At 61.3% G+C, this 18231-nt stretch overlaps 2 protein-coding genes and 1 long non-coding RNA gene across 3 annotated transcripts; 2 read left to right on the forward strand and 1 right to left on the reverse strand.

Annotated features, from left to right (window-relative positions):
- Positions 1 to 1681: 1681 nt before the first annotated feature.
- Positions 1682 to 10119, forward strand: SLC49A3 (solute carrier family 49 member 3). Its single transcript, XM_010993862.3, is given in 11 exon segments — positions 1682 to 1899; positions 4646 to 4804; positions 4990 to 5203; positions 5361 to 5437; positions 6365 to 6502; positions 6589 to 6705; positions 7401 to 7553; positions 7822 to 7979; positions 8212 to 8321; positions 8942 to 9039; positions 9041 to 10119. Coding segments are annotated over 11 exon segments (1509 nt in total). The 5' UTR covers positions 1682 to 1764; the 3' UTR covers positions 9191 to 10119.
- MYL5 (myosin light chain 5) lies at positions 9921 to 12201 on the reverse strand. The gene is made up of 5 exons (XM_010993866.3): positions 12141 to 12201; positions 11302 to 11406; positions 10871 to 10955; positions 10361 to 10409; positions 9921 to 10019 (listed from the first exon to the last, which is right to left on the reverse strand). Exons 1-5 carry the CDS (start codon positions 12199 to 12201, stop codon positions 9921 to 9923), a joined length of 399 nt encoding a protein of 132 aa, XP_010992168.2.
- A 3315-nt stretch (positions 12202 to 15516) lies between these two features.
- ATP5ME (ATP synthase membrane subunit e) lies at positions 15517 to 17892 on the forward strand. The gene is made up of 6 exons (XR_004132533.2): positions 15517 to 15645; positions 16110 to 16136; positions 16345 to 16433; positions 16697 to 16751; positions 17305 to 17403; positions 17815 to 17892. It is a non-coding gene; the product is annotated as an ATP synthase membrane subunit e (long non-coding RNA).
- Positions 17893 to 18231: the final 339 nt, after the last annotated feature.

Below are 18231 nucleotides of genomic sequence, written 5' to 3' on the forward strand. Positions count from 1 at the left end.
CTTCCCAGTTTTGGGGCTGTCCCACATAAGGCTGTTACGAACATTTGGGTACAGTTTTTGTGTGAACACATATTTTTGTTTCTCTGGGGTAAACGCCAAAGAAGGCGACTGCTTGGTCCTAGGATAATGGCATGCAAGTCTGATAAGAAAATGCCAATCTGTTTCCCATAGTGGCTGTAACGTTTCTCAACTTTACAGCAGTGCGTGAGCGACCCAGCAAATGCCAGCCAGCACTCGATGTCACTGAGTTTCACTTCAGCCAGTCTGAAAGGTGTGCAGGCATACTCACTGTGGTTTAATTTGCATTTTCCCAATGGCTGATGATGTAACCTGCCATTCGTATATTCTCTTCATTGAAATATTCCTTGGTGTCCTTTGGCCATTCTGTAACTGAACTTTTTTTTTTTTGAGTTGAGTTTTGGGGGTTCTTTATCTGTTCTAGATGTCGGGTCTTTGTGGGCTGTGTGGTTCGCAGACACTTTCTCCCAGTCCACGTCTACAGAAGCCCACCGATGGCATTGTGTGAAACCTGTAGCTCGACCTGGAAGACCTGACGTCTTTACTATGCTGAGCCTTCTGTTCCAAGAACGTGGTCTACCTCTTAGGTCTTTGTTGATTTCTTCCATTAGTGTTGCATCATTTTTAGCATCCAAGTCCTGTGGACATTTTGCACGGTTTACACCCGAGTATTTAATTTTCTTTGAAGTAACTGTAAATTGTATATGTCTTTAATTTTGGTTTCCACATGCTCAAGGCTGGTGAGTAGAAATGTAATCAGCTGCTGATCTCACATCCAGCAGCCTTGCTGAGCTGCCTACTCCACAGACGAGCCCTCTGGATGTCGCGTGGGGGTGGGGGAGCCCCAAGTAGAGCAGGAGGGCTGGAGAAGGGGAGGAGCACTAGTGCAAGGCCAGCGTTGTGTCCATTTATGTCAGCCCCACGTTAGTGACCTCAGGAGGAGAAGTACTGGGGAGGAGTGGAGAGATGTCCGAGGAGGACCTCTGGGTGGGGAGGAATGCACAGGAGACTGCCTGCCCACAGGGGAGCTCTTGTGGAAGAGAAACAGGTTGATACCTCCACCCTCCCTGCCTTCCAGCCCACAGGTCTCTCCATCTGAAACAAACAGAAACCGAGCTGTTTTCTCATCTGTGAACTGCAGATAATAACCAAAATGGGGAGGCCGCCTGCCCCTCCCTGGCCCAAGGACCAGGGCTCCGGAACAGCCCTTTCCCTGGGTAAGAGGATAGGCTGGCCTCCCCCTTCTTCCTCTGCCTGCCCACCACCCCCAACCCCCATCTGTCCTGCTTCTCCACAGGGCTGAGTCTGATGACTAGCATGGATTCGAGGCTCTGCAGCCTGACCCCAGCCCCCTGTTCCAGGCTGGCCTCCTGCTGCTCCTGCAGGAATTGGGGTGGGGATGGCAGAGGGAACCTTTCCCCCACCCCCTTCAGGAAAGGCCTTCTGCTAGACAGTGACTTCAGGGCGTCCTCTCCTGCAACCACCCGGTGGGCAGCAGGGGCCACCACCCGGCTTGGCCCCTGAGAGGGGACTTTGTCCCAGCTTCTGCGGCAGACTTCCGTCCTGGCCGACGGGGAGGATCCAACTTCTTAATTTGTCCCTTTTCCGCCTGGCGGGTTGGTGATCCCTGACCCCGGGGCGGAGACTGACTGGACCCCACCTCCGAGGCGGCCTGGGCCCCACCTCGGAGGGCCGTCCGGGCTCACATGCCTTTCCAAAAGCTGGCGGCCGGGGGGCACCGCAGCGATGGCGGGACAGGTGGGGAATGGGCCTGGGGCCGCCACGGCCCCCACCCTGGATACGCTGCGAGGCTACCGCGCCTATGCACGTCGCTGGGTCTTCCTACTCGTCATCAGCCTACTCAGCTACTCCAACGCCATGGTACGGGGTGTCAGGGCCCAGGCGCCGGGGCTGGGGGCTTGGGGACAGGAGCAGGGGTACAGGCCTAGACCAGGACTCCAGTGAGCCCCAACCACCGGCATTTGATTCGGCCCGCTCCTCCCACCCGCCAGTGTCCCGGTGCGCCCAGAGCGCCCGCCTCATCAGAGAACCAGCCAGTGAGAACTGGGCCTGCCAGTTCCGGAAATCCCGCCCCCCCCCCCCCCCCCCGCCGCTTCTTCCCCCAGACTCCGCTCTGAGACCCCATGGCTCTGCCCAGAGCCCAGCCCAACACATACAGTTGGGCTTAGCCCTGAACCTCTCCCTGCCCCTCCAGCCCCGCCCGGTCACCCGCACGTGCCTTGGACAGGCTTCCGCATGCACTTCCTATACCTGACCCTTCAATGGCCACTACTCAGGGGTCAGGCTGCAGCACTGCCCCACTCAGGGCCCTCCTGCCTCACCTCGTTTGTACTGCGGCCTCTGCCTGCCACCCCTCCGCCTCCCGCAGAACCCCAGGGACTGGTTTGATAGCATTTGGCGGCCACTTAATCACAGTGCAAAGCTGAGGTTGGCAACAGGACCCACAGTTCAGAGAGGCTTCGCGCCAAGGCAGTCAGGAAGCACAGATGCGTGAGGGGGTTGGGGCCAGCAGGCGTGGACAGCCCAGGAAGACACCGGCCCAGGGAGGTTCCCAGGCAGCCCCTGCTCTTGGATGGCATTCCAGACTCCTCAGGGCCTTTCTCCTCGTTTCCTTGCTGGACTGGGTGTGGAGGGCCAGCTCTCTGCATGGACCTGGGGTCTGCTATGACCCAGAAAACTCTTTCCTCTTCAGGACTCACCAGGTCCTTGTGTCTAGATGCTGGGAAGCCAGAACTGGATTTGGGTGCGTTGGTCTGAGAATTCACGCAGGGGTCTTTCCCAGACCCCTTGCTGCTCCTGGGAGTCTGAGAGGGGACGGGAAGCACGTGGTCTTGAGAAGATCCTTGGACACCGAGGGTGTCCTGCTGACTTCTCTTATTCACTAGCCATTATGGAGCAAACAAGAGTCACACCAGAGCTGTCGTGACCCCTGCCATGGTCACGGTGGTGCTCCGCCAGGTGTTCCCTGGCCAGGTCCACTTAGCCCCTTGCTGACTCCGCCTGCAGCCACAAGCCAGGGCTCTTGGGTCTGAGAGGGCAGCGTGAGTGCAGGTGGAGCCGTGTCCGGAATGAGGTCCAGGCTCCCAAAGTGGGTCTGGGTGAGGGTCAGCATGTGCAGTGGCTGCCAGCGTTCTCAAGGGGACGTGAGGAGGCACCTGGCAGGGCTGGGAGCAAGTAGGAGGGAATTCTTGTGCAGCGGGGACAAGCTCGACCCCAGGTTGCCTTATGTGTTTTAGACCCATCTCCACCCTGCTGGCCACAAGCTCTGGGCAGGGACGAGGATGGGCGAGCCTGGAGAGGTGGGCTCACTCAGCAGGGCAGGTGTGGAAAACAGACCCCAGGCTTCCTCGCAGATGGATCCGGTGGGCAGAACCAGCTGGGCCTGTGTGGGATCTCTTTCTGAATCTGGGAGATCTGTCCCTGGCTCTGTCCTGAAAAAAGGAAGGAAAGGCAGCTGCTACCCAAGCTCGCTGTCATGTGGGGCTTTGTGGTCACGGCTTTGCTTGGGTCACGAAGCCTGGATCTTGCTGTCTTCACCACGGATGGCCTGGTCTGGGGCGAGCTCCCCCATTCCTGGTGCTTTCAGGGCTGGAGTGATGGTGGACTGTGACTTGTGACACCGTCCTCTTGGGGCCGAGCCTGGCTGCCTCCCCCCGCCCTCCTGCACTAAGCCTTGGTGAGCCCCTCCTCTCCTCTTGGCCCACCCGTCCTTTAGGGACTAGCGGGTGTCTCGCTTCCTCCAGGAAGCCTTCTCTGCTGACCCAGCCACACTCACTGTCTGCTGAAGGCCTGCAGGATTAAGAGTCCCAGCACTTGATAGAACCTGTGGCTGGAAAATATCTCACCTCCCAAACACATGGGTCTCCTGTAGAGAAGGTCAGGCTGGCATATAATTTGGGTGGTTCCCCCACGGGCCCAATCACCACCTTTGCAGACAGGCCAAAGATGTCTTTTGGACCCCCCTCAAGCCCCCTACCCCGTGAAAGCAACCCTTCCACTGTCCCTTCCACTTGGCCCCTCGACAGCTCCAGGCCTCCCACCTCTGGCCCTTGTCCTCCTGGGCGCCCACCACAGGTGCTGAGTGTGTGTCCACAGGCGCTGAGTGGCCCTGGCTGGTCCATGTGACTGGGGTCAGGGCCACTGGCTCCCCTCACCCCTACCCTCTCTTCCAACCTCCCCTTTTCTGTCCAGCACCTGGTCTAGACTCCTTCATGCCCACCCACCACACAGTGCCCCCAACATGGTGGACGCCTCTCTTCTGCTGACAGCCCTTGGGCCTTATCCTTGGAGGGTTAGTCCCAGTGGGGCTCGCTGTCCTGGAGCCTCCAGCCAGGTCGTTGGCCTCTGCCTGTCCCCAGGACCAAGCCTGCCAGGGTGATGCTGGTCCACGGCCTGGGCACAGTCTGAGCCCCACCCGGGGCCTTCTCTTTGGGTGACCAGGTGAAGACCCTGGCCCTTAGGGGGCTGCTGGACCCTTTCCCTCCCTCAGACCAGCCAGCCATGCCTGGGGCGCAGGCAGCTGACGTGTCTGTGGGGTCTGCCCCTGGGCTGGTGCTGGGGCGTCTGCAGGGCCTGTCCCTGGGCTGATGCTGGCATGCGTCCGCAGCTGTGGCTCAGCTTCGCGCCTGTGGCTGACAACATTGCCCGGTACTTCCTCCTGTCCACCGAGCAGATCAACTGGCTCTCACTGGTCTACCTTGTAGTGTCCATCCCAGCCGGCGTGGTGGCCATCTGGGTTCTGGACTCTGTTGGACTTCGCTGGGCGGTGAGTCAGGCCCCACACCAGGGCCTGCTCTGGTGTGGGCTGGGTCCCCACTGTGGGCTCAAGAGTCGTGGCCTCCTCCCTAGACCCAGGTCCCCAAGCGGTGCCACTGGGGTGGGGGGTGGAGGCTGCAGTGCTGGGAGGGGACTCTGGGCTGGGGGGCAGCTCTTCTGATCCTGCCTTTGCAGACCATCCTGTGCGCGTGGCTGAACTTTGCTGGGAGTGTGCTCCGTGCCCTACCCTGCATGGTGCCCAGCGCCCAGGACCCCTTTGTCTTCCTCATGGGCGGCCAGAGCCTCTGTGCCCTGGCCCAGACCCTGGTCGTCTTCTCTCCCGCCAAGCTGGCCGCCTTGTGGTTCCCTGAGCACCAGCGAGCCACAGCCAACATGGTCGGCACCATGTGTAAGTCTCGGGGGTGAGGCCGACCGTCTCCTCTGCTTGTGCCCTCTGCTTCGGCGCAGCACCTGTGCACTCCTGGCTCTCAGAGGGTTGGGGGCTCCGCCTGTGGACGGGGGGCCAAGCCTGCCACGCTGAGCCTAGGTGTGTCCCGCCTGTCCAGCCAACCCCCTGGGTGTCCTGGTGGCCAACCTGCTGTCTCCGGCCCTGGTGAAGAAGGAGGAGGACATCCCCGTGATGGTGAGGGAGCTCACAGGTGCAGGCCTGTGTGTGCACCTGTGTGTGGTGTCTGGTGTGTCATGCGTGTGTGCGTATTTGTGGGATGTGTGTACTAGTGTGTGTGCACATGCGTGCATGCCTGTCTGTGTGTATGCATTCGCCACTTCCTACGGCCGCCCGGAGAGTGCACTCAGTCCACGAGGGATTCCCACCTGTGCAGGTATGGGGCACCTCCTCGGTATCAGGCACAACTCCAGGGACCAGGATGTTGGGTGGTCTTCTTGGTAGGGCCAGGGGCTCCCTGGAGCAGGAGGAGACAGAGCTGGGTGGGTAGCCGAGAGGGAAACAAGGGGCCAGTGGAGAAAGGCCCTGAGGTGGACATGAGGTTGAGGGGTGGGGTCTGCAGCAAGGGGAGGATAGAGGGCAGGGTCAGCCCAGGTGGCAGGCAGTTGATGTTGGTGTGATGGATACCCTGAGTGGGGGGTCTGAGGGGGCAGAATGACTTGATCCTGTCCAGAATGACTCAGGGAGAGAGCCAGGGCTTTGATCGGGTAGGGGGAGGGTTTGCAGGTGTGCTGAGGAGAGAAGGGCTTCCAGCCAAGCAGCTGGGTGAGTGTTGGGGTCACGCACAGAGGTAGGGAAGGCAGTCCAGTTGGCAGTTGGACAGCTGAGTCTGGGGCTCCCAGAGAGGGTCAAGCTAAGCTCAAGCTAATGGAGTTATCCTTGGGTGGTGTCTTGAAAGCTGAGTTCCAAATGAAGCAAAGCAGAGCAGGCCCACCACAAGTTCTGGGTGTCCATCTAGGGATGACAGGTGGAGGCGGCCAGCAAGGGGGTGGTGTGCCTCCAGAGCCCAGAGCAGCGGCGTAAGATGCCCACACATGTGCATACATCTGTGAGGGCTGTGCATGTGCGTGCACACATGTGCACTCATGCGTACACTCTTTGCAGCTGGCCTCCTACATCATGCCTGCTGGCCTGGCCTTCCTGCTGGCCACTGCGTGCCTCTGGGAGAGTGTGCCCCCCACCCCGCCCTCTGCTGGGGCTGCCCGCTCCACCTCAGAGAATTTCCTAGCCGGGCTGAAGCTGGTCAGTGCTGGGTGTCAGGGCTGGGTGGAGGCTGGGGTGGGGCCGGGCAGGGTGGGCTTGTGGGCTGAGAGTCCTCTCCCCTTCAGCTGGTGAGGAACAAGGACTATGTCATCCTGGCCGTGTGCTTTGGTGGCGGCATTGGCATCTTCTCCAGCTTCTCGGCTCTCCTGGAGCAGGTCCTCTGTGTGAACGGCTACTCTAATGTGAGTGGTGGCCCTGCCCTGGGTGCCCCGCGTGAGGATGGAGCTCTGGGAGCCTGTCACCCTGCAGGCTGTCTGCCCCACCACGCCTGTGCCCTCAACCTTCCCAAACGCTGGGTTTCCACACCTGGACGGGGTGACCTCTTGTTCTGCCGTGGGTGGTGTTAAGATGCTCTGTGTGAAAATTTGTCTGCAGCGGGGTGGCGCCTGTGGGGAGGGGTGGCAGCTCTACCCAGGTGCATTTTCCAGGTATTTTGTGTGGCACTTCCCCCCATGCCCTACTTGACCCCAGCCCTGCGGGTCTCCTCTGAGATTTGGAGATGCAGAGGGGAAGGCCTTGCTCTGCTCACAACATTTCCTGCTGTGCCCTCCACGTCTGGCATCGGCCCTGGGTGTGGGGTTCAGGCCCCGCGTGTCCCCAGTTCTCCAGGGGTGACAGGCACTGAGGGGCACCTGCAGAAGCCAGGCCCTTTCTCTCTAGCAGTTGTGGAGTTCCTGGATTAGGGCTGACACAGGGAGGCAGTATCTCTAGCGAGGACACCCGCCGGCCGAAGGTGCGCCAAGCCTTCCCTGCTGTCCTGCCTGGGCCGCGGGCGCAGGGACCTGCCATGGGCACCGTGGTGACGGTGTCCGTCCTAGGGATGAGTGCCTCCTACTGGGCCCTGATGACGGGGTGCCTGCCTCCTCTCCTCCTCCAGGAATTTGCTGGCCTTTGCGGGGCTCTCTTCATTGCATTTGGGATCCTGGGGGCATTGGCTCTCAGCCTCTATGTGGACCGGACCAAACATTTTACTGAAGCCGTCAAGATTGGCCTTTGCCTGACATCTCTGGTCTGTGTGGCCTTTGCCTTGGTGAGAGTCCTCTTGAGCTGAGACCATCATGCAGGGGTGGAAGTGGGGTCCCCTGGGGGGACTCTAGTGGACACCCAGACCCTCCCAGGCCCAGGTGCTGCCCGTTGGGGTGGTCCACAAGTGGGATAGGACCCCTGGCCTCCCTGACCTTGGGCGCTGCCACTCAGCTGAGACAGGGGGCTGGTGCAGGGCCTGGCAGGGCCTGGCTGTCCAGGGCTGTGGCATGTCTGAATGCACCCCATCTGTCTGTGTGGCTCGCTTCCCCCAGGTGTCCCAGCTGCAGGGACAGACCCTTGCGCTGTCCGCCATCTGCTCGTTGCTTGGGCTCTTTGGCTTCTCTGTGGCGCCCGTTGCCATGGAGTTGGCCATCGAGTGCTCCTTCCCTGTGGGCGAGGGTGCGGCCGCTGGTCTGGTCTTCGTGCTGGGGTAAGTGCCCAGCCTCCACTGCTTCCCTCCCCTCGCCCCACTCCAGGCGACACAGCTGGTGACCTGCCTGCTCTGGCAAGAGCCTAAGTCTTCTGAGTGCCTGCTGTGTGCAGGCCTGGGCCGGCCACTGGAGCCCACACTGACCGGAGCGGCGCGTGGCCCTCGGGGTGACCACAGGCACGTGGGCAGCAAGCAGCGCCCTGGGCAGGGCTGAGGCTTTGTGGTTGTGCAGGCAGGCAGAGGGTGTGCTCACCATGGTGCTGCTGACCGCTCTGACTGTGCGCCGCGCGGAGCCGTCCTTCTCCACCTGTCAGGACGGCCAGGACCCACTGGACTGGAAGGGTGCGTCCTGTGGGGGCCCCGAGTGCACAGGCCCAGAGGTCAGCCCCCACCCCTGCCCTGGGTATCTTCCCTCCATGGCCGCTGTCCTTGATGGGTGGGTGCAGGGCACCCACAGGGTGGGGATGGGTCGGATCAGAGGGCAACAGGTGGAACTCTCAGGCTCAGCCTGGTGGGAGCAGCCTGGGGCCCTGATGGGAGCCCAGCCGCTAATCCCCGTGTGAGTGCTTCTGAGATGAGGTCAGGGAGAAAGCTAGAGAGACAGACAGAGAGAGGCAGAGACAGAGAGAGACAGAGACAGAGACAGAGAGAGGCAGAGAGACAGAGAGAGACGGAGACAGAGAGAGACGTAGAGGCAGAGAAACAGTCGGAGAAAGGGCTGCTGTGTGCCACGTCTCCAGACCTGGTGCAGTGACCTTGGAGCTCATGGCTCACGGCCCCTGGGTCCGTGAACCCGCCTTTGGGGCCTGTTGGGGGCCCGGACAGGATCTATTCCCAGTGTCACTCTGTGGTCACGATTAGTGGGGTCCATGGGGCTCTGCCAGCTCTGTGGCCCCCGCACCTGTGTAGGGAGCTCTGGCTGCTGGGTGAGCCTCGGGCAGAGCTGGGCCGTGTCTCCCCAGGGTCCATGCTGCTGATGGCCGGCCTGTGCACTTTCTTCAGCTGCCTCATGGTGCTCTTCTTCCATGCCCCGTACCGGCGCCTGCAGGCCGAGGCTGACGCGAGCCTCTCCATCCAGGACGACACGTGCCCGGCAACCTCGGACCACATACCCCACCCGGCAGCCACCCCTGAGGCTCTGCCTCAGCACCCGCCTAGCCCCCAGCATGAACCCGGTGAGAAGCCTGGGACAGCTCCTTCCTGGAACCTGAGCTCCTGACCCTGCCTCCCTCCGCCTGGGAGCCCTGGGTCCCCCGGGCCCCCCAGGGACATCATGGGGGCCCTGCAGAGGGCTAGAGGCCAAGGGAGCTTAGTGTGTCAAGAAGCAGGCCTGGGGACATGAAGGGGAGGTGGGGAGAGACAGGCTCTGGTCACCCCGGCTGTGCCAGTCATGACTGTGCCTGGGACGGTGTCAGAATCCAGGGGGACTTGGGGGCATTAAACACCCAGGGCCTGGCAAGCTGGCCCAGGGGACACTCGATGGCTGTAGCAGGAGCTGCTGCTCTGTAGACAGGAAGCCACTGACCAGGCTGATGCCCCAGGGGCCAGGCCAGACTCAGGGTATCTGGTGAAGGGACTATGTGTGGGGAGGCTGGGCTGGCCTGGGGGGCATAGGCAGAGGGGAACTGTTGGGTTGGGGACCCTGGGGGCCCCAGCATGGCTGAGCCTGTAATGGACAGGTGTGGGGAAGGCCTCCCTTAAAGGATCTCTCCCAGAGCCACTCTTAGCCTCTGCTGACGACTGAATGACAGACCTCCAGCTGGGTGCCAGCACAGGTGGGGAGAACAGGTGGGGCCAGGCAGGGCTGGAGAGAGGAGCAGAGGGTGGGCCCTGGGCAGACCCTCCCACACCCAGGTGAACAGCTTCTTCCCCCGGCAGAGACACTTGCAGGCAGGTTTGGGTTCACTTTTATTGAGCTGGCCGCACCCGGTGGGGGGGCCCTCACTCCCTCTCCTCCCCATGAGTGAGCACATAGCTCAGTGACTTATAGTCCAGGTTGCCAGCAGTGTCGATGGTTGAGAACTGGAACATCTGGTCTACCTGTGGGTTTGGTGGGGGGCGTCAGGCCCAGGCGGTGGGGGCAGAGTGGAAGGGTCCCCAAGGTCACGACCAAAGGGTAAATTACAGGCACTAAACTCCAGGCTCTGTCTTGTTTCTGCGCTTGCAGGGAAGGGAGGTGGGGGGGAGACCCTGCAAAGCGAGAGGTGTGGCTGAGGCAGGTGTCCCCCTTCCTGGACCCTGGGTGTCCCACCTACCCCAATGCTGCAGTCTCTAGGGGGCTGGGGCACATCCCCCTCCGGACCCCCAAGTCCCCAGGGCCATCCTTGGACTTCACAGAGGGCCATGGGGGAAGCCGGTGGGGTGGGGACCAAAGGCCAAACCTCGTCGGCAGTCATCCTGTCAGCCTGGGACATCAGCAGCCTCCTGATGCTGAGGACAGGGAGGGAGGGGGTGGATTAGGCTGATCTGGAAGAAGGGGTCAACCTGGAAAGGGACGGGTAGCCCCAGGGGAGCCCTGTGAGGGGTCAGTTTACACCTTCGGCTCCTCCGTGGGGGGCAGGGCTCTTTGCTGGTGCCTCGTGGAAGCCTGGCCCTGGGGAGTCCTGCGCACAGGGTGGGAAGAGAGGCACAGGGAGCCCTTCCTGACTCTCAGCCCTGAATATGCCCATTCACGGTTCTTGGCCGAAGGAGCCCCCTAAGAGGCTAAAGGCCCCATGATAGTCCGAGTGGCAGTGACCACTGGCCCCAGGTGGGTAGGACTGGTCCTGCCCTCAGTTATGCTGAGCAACCCAGGATCTGGGCAGGCCAGTCAAAGCCCGGAAGCTGGGGTGGGGGGGTGGGGTAAGCTGGGTGTCCTTCAGACCCGGGAGATGCCCGGCGCCCGTGGCCACACTCCCTCGTCCTTGTTAATGCTGCCTTTGCTGTCGGGGTCCAGCATCTTGAATGCGTTGAGGATGGTCTCATCGGCGCCCATACCTGCGCACAGGAGGCATGAGCCGCGGTTGCCCAGGGCTCCATACCCTCTGCCTGAATGGCCCTCCTGCCCCGAGCACCTGGGAGACTCTCAGCTTCCACCCTGGGGGGCCTATTCTCAGGGTCCCCACCGTCCCACCAGGCCCAGAGCTGGCGGGGGACAGCGCTCAGTGAGGGACAGAGGCTGCCGCCAGCGGGCAGAGGAGAGAGGCTGGCTCACCCGCTGGGGGGCTGACGGTGCCCCACAGGTGCCAAGTCCTGAACCCATGGGGTTTTATGTGAGATGTCAGGATTTCTAAGTAAACGCACACATGGCATCGGCAGACCCACAGGCTGGCCCTGCAGCCGCCGCTCAGCTTCTCTGCAAACATGTTGAGGAACATCGTGGAGCTGATGGGCCCCAAGGCCGCCCTGACCATAGCATCCAGCTCCTCGTCCTTGACGTTGGTTTTGCCTGTGGTGGGTGGAGGGCGGGGATGTCACCGGCCCTGGTCCTAGTGGTGCAGGTGCCCCACAGGGCCGTCCCAGAACAAAACTGGGGACCCCGGGTTGGGGGAGGGAGGGGAGCCCAGGAGTGGTGGGTGTAGGTTCTGCTGGTCAACAGAACCCCAGACCCGAGCCTGGGAGGTGGACTGAGGAGGGGAGAGGAGCTCAGAAGGTCTGTGATCTGCTTCCTGGGCAGAGGAAGGTGGGTCGGAGTGCACCTCCCAAGTAGAAACCAGCCTGCTCTCTGCAGCTCCAAGGGCAGGACCACCCCAGGCGAAGGACAGTGCCCCCAGATGGGGAGTGGAGGGAGGGCACAGGCCTGGCTGTGCTGCCCGGGAAGGGCCAGCCTTGGGCTCTTCAGGGAGCGTAAGTGAGCTTCCCTGCCCTCTCCCAGCTCCATTCCTGGGCCGCCTTACCATGAGTGCCTGGAGGTCTGAGGGCAAGCCCCTCTTCCATGTGGAGGCGCTAGCCCCTCCCAAGAGCCCTGGTCTCAATCTCCTGCTCTGGGACGCCCATGCTTGGACTGGGCCACCCACCCCAAGATGCCCTCTGCCAGCCCTGATCAAACCAGAAGGGAGTTTCTCCCCAGAGAGGCCTGGCCCACCTCCTCACAGTCCCTGGGAGGTCAGATCAGGCTTTAAGGCTCTCTAGGGCTGGAGGACACTCCTGCAGGAGGGTGGACTTTTGCCCCAGGGCATGTACGCAGGGAGGCATAGGTGACCTTTAGGTCCTGGTCAATGAAGCCATCTCGGTTCTGATCCATTAGTATGAATGCCTGAAATGGAGGCCAGGGTCACTCGGCTGTACTGAATGAGGCTCGTACAGGGTCTTGTCACCTGCATTACAACTCCCAGGGGACCCCTCGGGCATGAGCTCCTGGGTGGAGGGGCTCCTGGTACCAGGGCAAAGCCTCACCTCCTTGAACTCCTGGATCTGGGTCTGCTCAAAGTTGGGGAAGATGCTGGATGGGGAAGATGACGCCCTCTGGGCCTGCAGGCCCCCCTCTTCCTTCTTCTTGGTCTTCCTGCTGGCCTGAGATGAGAACACCAAGACTGAGGCTCCCTCAGCTTGCCCGAGGGTCTCCTTGGGCAGCACCCAGGCATTTGGGGGGACCATACAGAGGATGTGTGGATGTGGCACTTGGGGCTCCAGGGTTCCCTGAGCCTGGGTCCTGGGATGGGGCAACTGCAGGTGCTTGGCATGGTCGGAGGGTCCCTGAGGAGGCCAAGGTTCATCCTGAACTGTGCCTGGTTCTGTCTGCAGTCCCGTCAAGGGGAGCAATGACCTGTGCAGGTGGCCAGCAGATGGAAAGGCTTGTTCAGTGGGTCCCACTAGGGTGCAGGCCAGAACACACCATCCTCCAGTCCCAGGCTGTCCCCAGGATTGTCATGGCATACAGATCCCCCACCAGCCCAGCACATGCACACCCTCATGTGCGTACACACACTCACACAGAGCACACTGGCTCATGTGATATGTGCACACACACTCATCCACGCAGTTGCACACGCACGTCATGGACAGACACGCTCACATGTGTGAACGCAGCACTCACCATGCCTGGGTCTGCCTGATGTGATGGTCTGTGCCCTCCCTGCCCAGGTCACCCGTCTTAAGCTCATACCCAGTCTCCCAGGACAGCTCAGACTCTGGCTGCCACTCCCTACAAGGACAGGTTCAGGGTTCCCCGGGGACCAGACAATTGCAGAGTGAGCCTTGGCAGCCAGCGGTCCATCAGATGTCAGTCAGACGCCCTCATCCTGCCCGTCCAACAGGCCCCCAGCCTCCCAGGCACCTCTCCATCTGCCCCTTCAACTCTGGAGCCTTTGTTTTCCTGGATTCTGTGCATATCCAGGGCCACCTGCATGTGGGTGAGGGCTTGGGGGGCTCCAGGAGCAGAGGAAGGAGTGCCTTTCCCAGATTTGCAGAGTTGCTGTGAATAGCCCTGGTGGCCAGTCGTCAAGTGTTCCCCTGAGCAAGTTTTGTGTGCCCTCACCTCCCTGATTTGGTGACAGAGAAGTTCCAGGGCCCCTGACCGCAGCCTTGGGGCCACCCCTCCTGTCCCCACGGCAGGGAGCTCCTTGCCTGGCACACAGTGGGGGATAACATTTTTGAGATGGAGGACAGCCCAAATGGGCGGGACTGGGCCCCGCACTCAGACAGGTCTTCCCGCTACACCAGGGGCCCTTCGGCAATGTCTGGGGAGGGAAACTGGCCCAGGTGTCCGTTGGTGGTGCCAGACATCGGAGGTCCCTGGTTGGGGGAAGTGCAGAGTCAGGGGCTGGGAAGAATGGGGGTCTGCAGGCCTAGCAGGAGGAGGAGGCCTAGGGGAGAGGGAAGTGGGCAGACAGGATTCTGCAGTTTCACACCCGGAGAACAAGTTTTCCTAGCCCCCAGGACAGGTCTGGGTGGGGCTGGGGCATGTCTCTGAGCCACACAGCACCTGCTGAAGCTGAAAAACAGGGGTGCCCTGCTCCTCGGGGGGCACACACCTTTGGTCACATGGCACCCCTTAAGTGCTGCCAACCGAGACCCCAGGGCCAGCTCACCATTCACACATCCAACTGCAGGAACCTAGGGGCTTCCGGGGGGCTCTGCCTAGAGGACCCCAGAAGGCGAATGTGTGACTAACTGGGGAGACCTGGGCCTGGCTGCACAGGGACCCTGCCACTCCCAGCCAGGCAGGGTCTGGGTGTGACACCTGGTCCTACCTTGGCCAGCTACAGGAGTGGGGAGCGCTCCACTGAGAGGGGAAGGCTTGTGGGATCTGTGCTCAGAAGGTCGTGACTTGGGGAAAGCCAGAAGAGGTTAGCGGAGCCACTGGGAGGTTTCCTGGGGCTGGCGTGGGTCTGAGCACAGCATTTAAGACAGCGGTGGAGCCTGGCTCCTGGGAGAATATCAGGATTCAGGGTGGACACCAGCAGGCCGCCCCTGCGTCCCGAGCCAGGTGGGATGCCTCCCCACTAACCCCCTACAGTCCCCAGGAAGGACCCTGGGCCAATTTGGGTCTCCCCCCCATCCCTCACTTCAGGGGTCTTCCCTGGGGGGCTTTGTGTGCATGTGTTCCTGTACCTGTGTGTGTCCTCTGCTGATCGCCACCCCCACAGTGAAGCCACCCCAACTCCAGCCCAACAGACCCTTATTTTTAATGCTGGAGCAGGAGTTGCTGAGAAGTCTGGTTTATTTAAAACTCCAGGGAAGGGAGAACATGTTTGTCCCCTGAGGTCACCTGCCCAGCTGCTCAAGGGCAAGGTCAGGCGGAGGGCGGGTCGCGGGGGTGGTCTCAGCACTGCCTGGTGGCAGTGGAGAAGGTTGACTCTGGGCCTTGTGGTGGTCAGTTACACTTACAGCTTCCTCAGGGAGCAGTGCTGTGGGGGTGGGGGCTAGTGAGGCCCTCCCCTGATCCCAGGCCCACAGAAGCCTCTGGAGGCAGGACCCTCAGAGGGTTCAGATAAGGGCCCAGCTGCCCTATAGGATTGGCCTCACTGTTCCCACTCCCAGCCCAGGATACAGGTGATTTTCTAGTTTCCTTGCTGGGAGGCCCAGAGCCAGGACCCCCCAGTGAGTGGAGAGAGAGCAGGCTCTGCCCAGACCCCTGGAGCCGCCCTTGGAGCCTCCGCTTGGTGCAGATTTACTGAGCACCTGCTACCTATCCTGGAGTTTTCGTCCCTGCATCCTGTTCTCTTTAGAATCACAGGTCCCCTTTAGAAACAGAAGCATGGTCTCCCTCCACAGTGGAGCCCCAGGCCCTGGTTCTCAGGGAGCTTATGCTGGGAGCAGAGCCCGGCCCATGGGGTGGGTGGTCCTCCACCAAACCCCCAAGCCCCGTTGCCATGGGAACCGTGTGTTAGCGCAGCTTGCTCAGCTGGGAGGCTATCTGGCCACCACTGCCCCATCTCTGGGCAGCCCCTCTGTATACAGGGGCTGGCCCAGCTGCTCCTTAACTGGGGCTGACCACAGAGCTGAGGGAGACAGGCGTCTCCTCTGAGGATACAGAGTACCCCACCAGTGAGAATCGTGCCTCCCCAGCAGAGGGCAGCATAAGTGAGAGCCAGGGCCCCTCTGGGGATTCCTGGGTTGAGATGTACCTTTGAGCTTCGGGCTGCACGGTCCTGAGGCCAGGAGTCTGGGAGACCCAGGAAGCAAGCTCTGCTGGAGTGGACTTCCCAGGAGGACCCCAACCCCCTCTGCTGGAGTGGTTCCTGGGGTGAGGAAGCTGTAGCTCTGCTAGGGGGTTGGTATTGGGGCTGCTCAAGTGCGGGAGGCGGCACCCCAGGCAGTATGGCCCCAGGACAGGGCTCTGAGTCCAGAGGGGCCAGCCGCTGCCACCCTCCTCCACTAGGCGAGGGGCCTGGGCAATGGACCTGCCCAGGGGTAGCCGGCCTGACTCAGGTCACACCCTGCATCAGGACGACCCCAGATTCTCTGACCAGAGCCTGGAGTCCCTTCCCGGGCCGTCCTCGGGGCTGACCTGGGGCGGCCTCAGGCATGGACAGGCCTGGGGTGGCTGAGGAACGCGCTGCAGCGTGGGCGGGGCGGGACAGCCCAGGGCGGGAGGATGGGGAGCGCTCTATTTTGTACTTTGTAAGGAGGACTTAATACTTTTCCAATATTTTATACCTATGGTGTCCGGACCTCGATTTTGGGCTCAACCATGCCTGAAAACATCAGGGTCTGCAAGAGTTTTAATCCCCGAGGGTAGGTACCCGCGGCCCCACCCGGAACATTGCGCATGCACAGTCAATCCAGCACGCGCCTGGTGACGTCACTCCTCGAACGGGCGCGCGCGCGCGCGCGCCGTTTCCCCTCGGGGCCACCAGGGGGCGCGCCCCACACACCTGCTCGCTCCCCATAGCGCATGCGCTCGCTAGGGTGCGTGGGTGGTTTTTTTTTTTTTTTTTTTAAGGCGGTGTCCTCCTCGGTCGGGATTGTGCTTCCGGTGCGAAGGTCACGGACAAGATGGTGCCGCCGGTGCAAGTCTCTCCGCTCATCAAGGTGAACTGGTGCTCGGCCGGTGCTCGGCTCCGCGTGGGCCTGCGCGTGTGCAACTCCGCGGAGCGCGGGACTCCCGGCCCAGTCCCCGACCCGGCGGGGCGATCACCCCTCTCACTGCTCCCCGCCGCGACCCAGCGGCTGCGACCCCCTCCCTCCCCCCTCCATCCCCTTCCCAGGCGCCCGGGAGCCCCGCCCCGCGCCCCGACCCCGCGGGCCGAGAAGCCCCCCCGCGGCCGCCGCCTCTGACCGCCCTTTCCCCGCAGCTTGGCCGCTACTCCGCCCTGTTCCTCGGCATGGCCTACGGAGCCAAGCGCTACAGTGAGTGACCCGCGGCGCGCGCACGGGGCTTCTCGAGGCCAGTTTGGACTTCCTGGTGCCCCGAAGTAAACGCGTTCAGGCCGGAGAGGGGGCAGGGTGGGAGGTGTCGGACCCGGAGGCCAAGCGGGCCGACCCTCGAGCGCGGCCACGGCAGGCTCGTAGTCGGGCTCAGGCAGCCGGGACGAGCGCCTTCTGATGCCAGGTACCGTCCAGGGAACTGGAAGCAGTTGATTTTTGTTAAAACTGGTCCTGAGGGTGTGTGGGAGTGCTGCAGTCTGACTCGAGGCAGCTCCTTTCATCACAGAGGGCCGAGAGAGAGAGCAGAACGTCTGGGGTGACCTCGGGGACCCTGTAGCTGCCCTTTGGGTTGGGCTCTCTGTTGGGTGAATGTCGGGCTTTACCTACACGCAGGGAAAGAGTGGAAAGCAGTCGCCTCTGGCGTTCGCAATGCATCTGAAGATAACTTTGCCTGTGGACTAAATTGCTTTTATGCAGCATTTCAGTGAAGAGGTTGATTGAGAGTGCCTCCCCCCCCACTGATTTCCTTAAACAGATTACCTGAAACCTCGGGCAGAAGAGGAGAGGAGGATAGCCGCTGAGGAGAAAAAGAAGCAGGACGAACTGAAGCGGATCGAGAGAGAACTGGCAGAAGGTACTTGTGTTACTCAATTTTTGCCCTCCACCTGGATTTTCAGAAACAGCTGCTGCTCCAGTGAGCCCCACAGTGGAGGGCACTGGCCCAGTGGGTCCTTCTCTGGGGGAAGGGGGAAGCAGTCACGGGTGTTAGGGGGACATGTGATCCTTGCCTTTGCTGAGGGCCTAGCCCCTAGGCCTTGGAGGTTAGCTGTCTGCCACCCTCAGAGGGGCCACAGGACCAGAACGAGGCCCAGCTCTCTGGGTTCAATAGCAGGTTCCAGTCAGAACAGGCAGAGATGGGAAAGACCAGGGTGGGAGTGTAAGCAGAGCACAGCTGGGCTCCACTGAGATTAGATACTGTTTCACGCAGTCCTTTTGGGTTTCCTGAATGTGTGGTGGCATGTGTGTTTTCCTTCTAACCTTTCAGCCCAAGAGGACAGCATATTGAAGTGAGCCTGCATTTCTCTGGAGCAGCGTGGATGAATAAAGCCTTTTGTGCTGTGTAGGTTCTCTGGCTTTCCTTTATTGTCTCCAGTTGATTGGTTTCTGGACCCGAGCTCAGCAGCTGTATGCCCACCTCCTCAGATTATTTAGGGTGTGGATGGGGAGGGAGTTTCAAAGAACTAATCACTGGCCACAGACCCAGGATGCGGTGCATAGACAAGGTGGGAATCACAGAAACACCATCGCTTGCTCTGCGGTGGAGGGGTTGGGGGGTGTGGTGGACAAAGGGCGCAGTTTGTAATGAGACATGGCTAGCCCTGGTGTCCTGGGTGCTGCTTGGTGTTCTCTGCTAACCATGGTAACACTAACCCTGCTCAGACCCTCGGGTGGGCATGGCAGG

This window comes from Camelus dromedarius, chromosome 1 (genome assembly GCF_036321535.1).
Source record: "Camelus dromedarius isolate mCamDro1 chromosome 1, mCamDro1.pat, whole genome shotgun sequence".
Taxonomy (NCBI): Eukaryota; Metazoa; Chordata; class Mammalia; order Artiodactyla; family Camelidae; genus Camelus; species Camelus dromedarius.